This window comes from Salpingoeca rosetta (genome assembly GCF_000188695.1).
Source record: "Salpingoeca rosetta unplaced genomic scaffold supercont1.17, whole genome shotgun sequence".
Classification (NCBI taxonomy): Eukaryota; class Choanoflagellata; order Craspedida; family Salpingoecidae; genus Salpingoeca; species Salpingoeca rosetta.
Genome location: NW_004754917.1, coordinates 1,204,517 through 1,213,517, shown reverse-complemented (window position 1 = coordinate 1,213,517; position 9,001 = coordinate 1,204,517). Strand labels below are relative to the sequence as shown.

The following is a 9,001-nucleotide window of genomic DNA, read 5'->3' as shown; positions in this document are numbered from 1 at the left end:
GTGGTTCTTGCTTGAGCGCACTTCCATGAGGAACTTGGGCGAGTTCTCTTGGCCGGTTCGTCATTCAGGTACGTGCGGTTGCCCTCGATGACCACCTCGTTCTGGAAGATGACCTGGTCGTTGAGCAGCACGGGCTCGCCGACGGAGCGGATCTTGAAGCGCGGGAGGAGGCGGAAGTGCGCGGCGGCACGGTCCGTGTTCTCCAGCGCCACGGCGTGCTTGCCGTTGACGGCGCGGTTCTGGCGCGTCATGCTGCGCTGGGTGCTGCGGTGGATGATGCGCACGACATCACCGTACTTGAGGCTGGCGCCCTCTGGCAGATCGGTGACCGCCTTGATCTGGAAGACGCACGACTGCTCAAAGTTGGGCGCGGTCGTGGTCTCCGAGGATGACTTGGTGCTTGTGCTGCCATCAAACGCGGAGTCCGTGTCGCCCTGGTACACGGTGACCTCACGCGTCGACAGAATGTCCACGCTGGCGAAGCCCTTGAGCTCCTCCACAAACAGCGACACAAAGTCACCGTTGCACAGCGCAGTGCGCCCAGCACCCTGGCTGGCGCCACCAAACAGAGCCATCTCGCCGGTGGTGCCGGTCTCGGTGGCGGCTGCTTGCTTGGTGCACTGGTGCCGGTGCTGGTGAAGAAGGTCAGAGGTGTGCTGGTTGTCTGCTGGTGGCTGGGTGAAGGTGAAGGTGAAGGTGAAGGTGAAGGTGTGGAAGGGAAGGCGACGAAAATGAGGGGGGGGTCAAGGTCAGTGTTCTGTTTGTGTGGTTGTTTGCCTTCCCGTTGGCAAGAAGAGAGAGAGATGCTCGTGCCACGACCCACACAAGAATAGGGGTCACATTCAAATACACAAATTGAACGCCCTTCGACAACAGGAATTGTTTCCGTGGTGTAGTTGGCTATCACATCAGTCTCACACACTGAAGGTCTCCGGTTCGAGCCCGGACGGAAACACATTCGTTCTTTTTTTCCAAACACATTCGATCTTTTTTTCCCCGCGGGCTGATCACAACGACGCGTGTGGCGCCCACGAACTCACAACCAACCAACCAACAGTGCAGCAGCGCCACCACCCACCACTTAAGCATCTGTCATCATGGCTGTAGTGGGAGTGGCACGTTGGCGTTTGGCTGCTGCAGTGGTTGTTCCTTTTGTCTTGGCGGTTGTGACGCTGGTGTCTGAGACTGGTGCTGGAGCCCATGTTGTATCAAACACGACACCACCGCTGCTGCTGTGCACATTGCACGATGCAACGCACCACATTGGCGTGGGCTGCCCCGCACACCGCAGGCTTTGCGCAGATGCACAGGAAGCCCTCCGACGCCTTGCAGCGCCAACCGCGCAGGACGAGCTTGCTCCATTACACGCCATGCTTCAGGCCATGTGTGGCCAGCATGCCCAAGATAAAGCAGCCACCCTTACCAGCAGCACCGCCGCACTTGCTGGGGCCGGTTTGAGCCGGTTGAAAGCTGTGGCTACTGGTCAGACTGCATCGGCAGAGCCAGCAGCCATAGCGCTCTCCCATCATCATCATCATCAACATCATCATCAACAACAACAACAACAACAACAACAACAACAACAACAACAACAACAACAACAACAACACCGTGGTCGACGTGCCTTACTTGCTGCTCAGGAGAACAATCGCGGCAGCATCACGTGCTTTGTATCCGCTCTGGTTGCTGGGAACTGCACAACCACAGATGCCACAGGAACCTTGGTGCAACAGAGCAGCACACTCGTGCTGTGGTTCGATGCCGTGGACGATGACACGCCCCTGCTGCCTTCCTTGCAACCCGTGTCCACAGCCAACGTAACGGCGTGGATCAGCGCCCTCGTGTCAACCGTGCAGCCGTCGCTCCTCAGAATCTCCGGCAAGGTGCACACGGGCGACCTCGAGTTTGTGCTCACCACGGGTGGCTCGGCATGGGCCGGCATCACCTCTGTGCAGCTGCGAAGCCTCGTGTCGCCATTCTTCTTCCTGAACATGCTCAACCCGCTGAGCACGCTCACGCGCATCGACATTGCCAACACCAGCACCGTGGTCTTTGGGCTGTCGCCTGCGCCCACAGACGATGAAGGCGAAGACATCATGTCCTCACTTGCCTTCACCAATATTTCAGCCTTTACCAACAACACGGCGCAGCGTAGCAGCATGTACAGCGACACATATGCAGCACGCCACCTCCCGTTCGTGCTCGCCGGCCAGATTGAGCGCATCAGCGTGACAAACACGCGCGTGCGCCAACTCCACGACACCACTTTTAGCAACATGACTTCCCTGGACCGCCTTGTCCTGCACAGCAACCAGCTCACCACCATCCCCAACGCCACCTTCGCTGCGCTCGGGAATCTGCGCGTGCTGGATCTCGCCCACAACCACATCCACTCCATCGACAACACGGCCTTTGCCCCGCTCACGTCCCTCCTCTTCCTTAATTTGAGCAGGAACGACGTGTCCACCTTGCACCCCAACCTCTTCCGTGGCCTCTCCCGGCTCGTCCACCTGGACCTCGGCGTCAGCGTCGTGACATCGCTGCCTGCAACGCTGCTTGCCGACCAGATTCGCCTTCGCTGGTTTACCCTTACCTTCACCCTCATCACCCACCTTCCGCCCGGGCTCTTCAGCTCCACACCCAACCTGCAGGAGCTCTATCTCAGGCACAACCGCCTGTCCCACATCCCGCCCAACACCTTTGCTGCCCTCACGCGCCTGAGTGTGCTCTCCCTACAGGACAATGCGCTGACGCAGCTGTCGATGGACTGGTTTGGCGGATATGCTCCGCACCTCCGCGACCTCCTTGTGCTCGAGAACAGCATCACATCCCTGCCGCCATCGCTACTGCAGGCGATGCCCGTGTTGGAGAATCTCAGCGTGCAGCAGAACAGCATCACTGCTGTACCGCCGTGCCTGGTGCAGAACCACACCCTCCTTCGCATCCTGGACCTCAGCCACAACCAGATTGCCTCCCTCCCGCCAACCGCCTTCGAAGTCACAGCAACAGCAGCAGCAGGTCCCACAACGGCACCCCAACAGCAACAGCAAATGCAAATGCAGCAGCAGCAGCAACAGCAACTTCGCGGCGGTGGCTGCGCGTTTTTGGCTGACCTGCCAAACCTGCAGCACCTGTCAATTGCACACAACCGGTTGACGGTGTTCCCGCGCGGTGTGCATCTCCCCTCCATCACCTCCCTCCGCCTCAACAGCAACCCCATCACGCAGATGCTTGACGTGACAGGCCTGCCTACGCTTCGCTCCCTCTACTTCAACAACAACGCCATCAGTGCGCTCGACATTGCGCCGCTGCTTGCCCTCTCGCGTCTGCAGCGACTGGAGATCAGCCCAGCGCCCACCGTGCGTGATCCCCACATCACATCGCCCGCCGCTGCCCTGGCTGCCATCTCCGCGCCGCTGGTGCAACTCGACATCACAAATGTCGATGTGCGCGCGCTGCTTTCTGCGTTGGCGGCGGCAACACCAGCAGCACCACCACTGCAGCTGAAAGGCCTCTATCTTGGGTGGCCGGGGATGGACGAGGCAAGCGTACCGCTGCCACAGCTGTGCAAGCTCCTCAGCCCACAGGTGGAGAGCGTTGGGCTGCGCAACACGGGGTACTCGCGCATTGACCTGTGCCGCGACAACGACATTGACGTTGTGTTTCTGCAAGGCAACCCACGGCTGGAGAGCGTGACCCTGTACGCGTCGGCACAGCAGCTCAACGTGTCCGGGTGCCCCGAGCTGACCAGCCTGGCCGTGCCCTCTGTGCAGATTGTCGATATCAGCCGCACGCAAGTGCCACTCACGCGCGCGCTGTGCCACTCGCTCGGCAGCCGTGTTGTTGTGGCCAGGAGCTGGTACAACATGCAGGTGCGCGCGCCCACGCACACGCAGACGCTGCTTGCGCAGTGCTTGACGTTCAGCAATGTGGAGCTGCTTGACCTGAGCGACAACCAGTGGCTGTCAAGCCCGGCGGTGATTGAGGGCTCTGTGCGGCAGGTTGTCGCTGTGAGCGCGCAGGAGCTCAACACCAACCAGTTTATCCGGCTGCGCAGCCGCCCCAGCATCCCCATCATGCAGCTGACAAACGCGCCCGTGGTGTGCCAGCTCAAGGTGACGGACCTTCGCACGCGGCTGCTTGGGCGCCCGGAGGTGCAGGAGTACAACCTCGCCTACTTCCACTCGTGCGCGTGTGCGGTTGGCTATGAAACGCGGGGCCGCATTGGCAGCGCCAGCACGACGTGTGTCAAGAAGCAGCTCAACCCCGTGCCCGTGGTGCTGGGCACGGTGGCTGGCGTGCTGCTGCTGCAGGCTGCGCTGTACTTCATGTACCGCTGGTACCGCACACACCGGCTGCTGCGGGCAGAGAACGAGCTCAACGTGCAGCTGCTCTCCGAGAAGGACGCGGAGGTGCTGGCGCTCAAGGCCGCGTGGGAGATTCCATTTGACGAGCTTGATCTTCGCCGGCACATTGCGTCTGGTGCCTACGGCGATGTGTGGGAGGCCGAGTGGGACACGGTGCACGTTGCCGTGAAGGTGATGAAGGACACGGCGCTTGCGTTTGACGAGGGCACACAGCGCGAGTTTGAGAAGGAGGTTGACTTTCTCCAGCGCACGCGCCACCCGCACCTCGTGCGCTTCTTTGGTGCCGGCAAAGACGACAGCGCGCGCCCTTTCCTTGTGCTTGAGTTTGTTGCGTTGGGATCGCTCCGAGACCTGTTGCGGACAGACCTTGACGCTGTTGTGCAGCAGCACAGACGTGGGTGGGGCAGTGGCTTACGTGGCGGTGCTGCTGTTGTTGTTCCGCTTGCAGGCAGTGGGGAGAGCTGTGTTGATGACCGCGATGATGGTGGCGACAGCGCTGCTGCGTCTGTGTGGGATCTCAAGCTGCAGTGGATGCAAGACGTTGCGTGTGGAATGGCGTTTATCCACAGCCTCGCCCAATTCCACAGGTGTGTGTAGCTGTCTATGTGTGTGTGGGGGGGGGGGGGCTTGTGTGTTGCGCTGTGTATACCTGTGTATCTGTGTGTGGGTGTGGGTATGAGTGTGTGGGTGTGGGTTTGTCTGTGTGTGGTGTGTGGCGCTGTGTGTTGCGCTGTGTGCGTGTGTGTGTTTGCATTTGCCGTACCGTGTCACTGGCCCGTTGTTCTTCGTCTCACGCGCACACACCAACCGCACGCAAACCGGCTGCATTGTCATCAGGGATCTCAAGGGAGGCAATGTGCTGGTATCGAGCCACTTGCGCGCAAAGATCACAGACTTTGGAACCATTACGCAGCACCTCGGCATCTCCCCAAACCATCGCCTGGTTGCACCTGCACGCCGCAGCAACAACGCTGCTCACAGCGAGGATGGTGATGGTGGCGGGAATGATGGTCAGGTGTTTTCGGGCGGCGACCTCCCGTACAGCGCTGGTGCTGGCGTGGCGTCTGTCAGCATGAACCTGACGGCTGCTGTCGGCACGCCGCTGTACATGGCACCAGAGGCACTGCTGGGCAAGAAGTACAACGCCAAGGCAGACGTGTTCAGCTTTGGCGTGCTCATGTGGGAGGTGGCGACCCAGCGCGACCCAGATCTGATTCTGCAGGAGAAGGGGCGCGGGTACTGTGGGCCATTGCTGGCCACGCTGAGCAGCTTGCTGGAGGAGGGCAAGCGCCTCAAGTTTGACGAGGACGAAGATGTTAAACAGGGTGGTGAGTTGACTGTGCGCTTGTGTGTGTGTGTGTGTGTGTGTGTCTGTCTGTGTGTGTGTGTGTGTGTCTGTCTGTCTGTGTGTCTGTGTGTGTGTCTGTGTGTGTTTGTGTCAATGTGTTTACTTTGACGTCATTCCTCGTTCGTCGTGAGACAGCTCGCAATCACACATCTCTGATGTCCTCCTTTTCAAACATGCACACTCACGCACATCTTGCCCGCGTATTCGCATGATAGATGCCGTACACCCCACGCCCGAGTGGTATCGGGATCTCGCGTACATGTGTATGGCGCAGGAGGCGACTCGCCGCCCCTCATTCCCTGTCCTGGAGACCCGGCTGAAGGGCAGGAAGTGACGTGGTTTATGACATTGCAGGCTGGTTTATCTTGTGTATTGCTTTGCTTGTATGTTGCCGTGTTCTGTCTGTCTCACGTGTGGTGTGTGTGCTTTGGATGTGTTGGTGTGTGCTTGGGTGGGTGGGTGTGTGTCTGTGTGTTTTGGGTGTGTGTGTGTCTGTGTGTTTTGGGTGTGTGTGTGTCTGTGTCTGTGTCTGATTCTGTGTGACTGAGTCTGAGCCTGTGTGACTGAGTCTGTGTGTGTTTGCGCTTGTGCTTGGGGTGTGTTCATCAGCATTTTCTCGTGTCAGAACCCCAAAAGACTCAAGCAAAGTGATGTGAAACAAGCAAACAAGAAAGCAGGCAAGGAAGGGCATCAAACCACACCACGTGTGAGATGCAGAAAGAGCGGGCAAACAAAAGGGTCAGAAGCTCAATGCACGATTGTACATGAGCAAGCGAAACAGGCGAAAATTCAAGGCATGCATGGATGTAGCTCGAGGCTTCATGCTGCACAACACGCATGGCGCAGACACACACACGCACTCGCACGCACTCGCACGCACTCACACTCACACACACACACACACACACACACACACACACACACGCACACACACACACACACACACACACAAGCCTAGTTAGTGGTAATGCACTCAAGAAGGTTGGTATCTGGGTTGCACACGAGATCATCACAGGAGTACGGGGCCAGCGGCGTGTCCGAGCCGGGCAAGGTGACGTTGATACCGGCCTTCCAGGCATGGTTTACCATGTACTGATAGCGCTTTCGCACCAGCTTCTTGGTGCACACTGCAGTTGGTGCAAGCGGCTTGGGAGTGTACCACTTGTTCTCGGAGTAGATGTCGCCCAGGGAGGAGATGATGACCTTGTGGTTGCGAATGACGGCGTGTGCTGGCTGCTGACCAAACAGGAACGTCCATTTGCCCCACCCGCGCCGATCGTTTGTGATGAACTTCCAGAGGCTGGCGCCGTTGGGCTTGTTCTTGCCTGCAGGCAAGCGGTCGATGTTGGTTGCGTCCATGAGGGTGGGGAGAATGTCGTACATGTTCGCGACGGCGCGGATGCGGCGGGCCTTTGGGATTGCAACCGGAATGCGCGGGTCATAGAAGAGACAGGGCACGCGCGTGCCTGCGCTGCGGTAGGCGGTGAACTTGCCGCTCTCGACCGTGACGCCGTTCACGACAGCCTCCACCTTGCGAGGGGCCCCGTTATCACCAACCACGACGACGATGGTGTTCTTGGCCACGCCCTCGATGGTGAGGTGGCGCAGGATGTCGCCGATGATGGCGTCGGCGACCATCACGCGCTGGTCAAACAGGTTGCTGTACGGCGGGTCGCTTGCGGGGATCATGCCCGGTGGCAGAGACGGCTCGGAATCTCGCTCGGGAAAGCGGCCGTGGGCTAGCAACATGGGCAGATACATGAAGAAGGGCCTACCCTCGGCCTTGCTTGCGGTGATGTGCGCCTTGGCCAGCTCGCGGTTGAGGTGTGGGCAGTATGCGTCTTGGATTTGGAAGGTGCGGGATTCTGCGGTGCCGTTGACGCTTGTTGCAGCCTCCACCATCTCGTCGTACGTCAGGTTGCCGCCGTGCCCGAGGTTGGTCGTGATCTGTACAGCATGCATCAGCAAGGGTGCGATTGCGTGGAGTGAACGAGCAAGCGCACGAATGAGTTTGTGGGAGGGGGGATCAAGGGGCCACCGGGTGATGATGTGAAGATCTGGACCTCAAAGTGCACATGGACTCAGAGACCAGTAGACACAAAGAAACACACATCCGTAAAACGATGCACACATCGGTACAAAGATGCACACATCGCCGTGTCAAGCGATCAACGTGCGCGCATACACACACACACACACACACACACACACACACGCACACACACACGCACACACACACACACACACATGGTGCGACATACAAATGCGTTGTGGTAACGTGCGCCCTCGCGGGCCCAGATTGACCACTTGTCAAAGCCGCAGCTGGAGTTCAGCGTGTTGACGTGCGTGTGGGCAGCATGCAGCTTGCCGAAGACGGCGGTGCTGTAGCCGACGGACTGGAAGGTCGAGCCAAGAGTGCAGTCTGCATCTGCGAAAGTGTCTGCGTCTGAGTTGTTCTCGATCACCCCCGTGCTGGAAGGGTAGCGCCCGCTGAGCAGCGTGGCGCGAGAAGGGCCGCACACTGGCTGGGTAAAGAAGGAATCGAAGACAACGGCCTTGTCCGCGAGCGAGTTGATGTTCGGGGTGACATCTGTCTCACTCCCATAAAATGGGAACCGCGCCGCACCGACATCGTCCAGCAGGAACACGATGACGTTTGGGCGATCGCCCTCAGCAGCGGCAGCAGCCGCAGCAGGGAGGCGCAAGCCACTGTTCCCCTTGTTCCCGCCCAGCACCACCAGCAACATCATCAGCTTTAGCACAAGAAGAAGAAGAAGACGCGCCATCCGCGCAGCCCCACGCGTACGCGCGGCCACGCCAGACGTGCTTGCATGCAACGCCATCCAGATTGGAGGGGGAGGGGGGCAGAGGGAGTGAGAAAGAATCAGGAGGTGAATGAGACGCGATCCGTTGGTTGCTGGCCTGCCTTCTTCTTGTCTGCCTGTGCTTGTGCACTCGCCGATCAGTTGTTACTCGCCAGCAAACAAAAGGACTGGTTGAGGTGGCAATGGATGGGTGGAATGCTGAGAGGGGGACGTGTGGGCTGCGGCTCGATGAGTGGCGGTTGCAGCGTTTTGGGTTTGGGTTGTTCTGTGGGGGAAAACACACGCGCACAATTTATTGTTCGCGGCAAAAGAAAGAAAAATCAAGTATGTTTCCGTCCGGGCTCGAACCGGAGACCTTCAGTGTGTGAGACTGATGTGATAGCCAACTACACCACGGAAACAACTGTTATTGATGTATTTGGCGGAATTTGCTAATACAAAACATCCTTGGGTACTTTCTT

At 58.8% G+C, this 9,001-nt stretch overlaps 3 protein-coding genes and 2 non-coding genes across 5 annotated transcripts in view; 2 read left to right on the top strand and 3 right to left on the bottom strand.

Annotated features, from left to right (window-relative positions):
* The window catches only part of PTSG_06962 (cardiac ryanodine receptor), a gene marked incomplete at its 5' end in the record, with an annotated part of 8,916 nt that extends 8,341 nt beyond the window's left edge, over positions 1-575 (bottom strand). Inside the window, one exon of the mRNA XM_004992308.1 lies at positions 96-575. Within this exon, the coding sequence (XP_004992365.1) occupies positions 96-575 (480 nt within the window). The remainder of the gene's footprint in view (positions 1-95) is intronic.
* Positions 576-881: 306 nt separating this feature from the next.
* Positions 882-955, top strand: PTSG_20118. The gene has a single exon. It is a non-coding gene; the product is annotated as a tRNA-Val (tRNA).
* A 627-nt stretch (positions 956-1,582) lies between these two features.
* On the top strand, positions 1,583-6,223 carry PTSG_06961 (TKL protein kinase). Its single transcript, XM_004992307.1, has 3 exons — positions 1,583-4,954; positions 5,205-5,695; positions 5,931-6,223. Exons 1-3 carry the CDS (start codon positions 1,992-1,994, stop codon positions 6,047-6,049), a joined length of 3,573 nt encoding a protein of 1,190 aa, XP_004992364.1. The 5' UTR covers positions 1,583-1,991; the 3' UTR covers positions 6,050-6,223.
* Positions 6,224-6,669: 446 nt separating this feature from the next.
* PTSG_06960 (uncharacterized protein) lies at positions 6,670-8,462 on the bottom strand (the record flags this gene model as incomplete). Its single annotated transcript, XM_004992306.1, has 2 exons — positions 6,670-7,662; positions 7,977-8,462. The coding sequence occupies 2 exons, from the start codon at positions 8,460-8,462 to the stop codon at positions 6,670-6,672; spliced, it is 1,479 nt and encodes a 492-aa protein (XP_004992363.1).
* A 405-nt stretch (positions 8,463-8,867) lies between these two features.
* PTSG_20117 lies at positions 8,868-8,941 on the bottom strand. The gene has a single exon. It is a non-coding gene; the product is annotated as a tRNA-Val (tRNA).
* Between the last annotated feature and the right edge of the window lie 60 nt (positions 8,942-9,001).

Coding starts and splice junctions, on each gene's coding strand:
- PTSG_06961 (XM_004992307.1), top strand. CDS start 1,992: ATGCTCAACCCGCTGAGCACGCTCACGCGCATCGACATTGCCAACACC. Junction 4,955..5,204: donor AGCCTCGCCCAATTCCACAG/GTGTGTGTAGCT, acceptor CATTGTCATCAG/GGATCTCAAGGGAGGCAATG. Junction 5,696..5,930: donor CGAAGATGTTAAACAGGGTG/GTGAGTTGACTG, acceptor TTCGCATGATAG/ATGCCGTACACCCCACGCCC.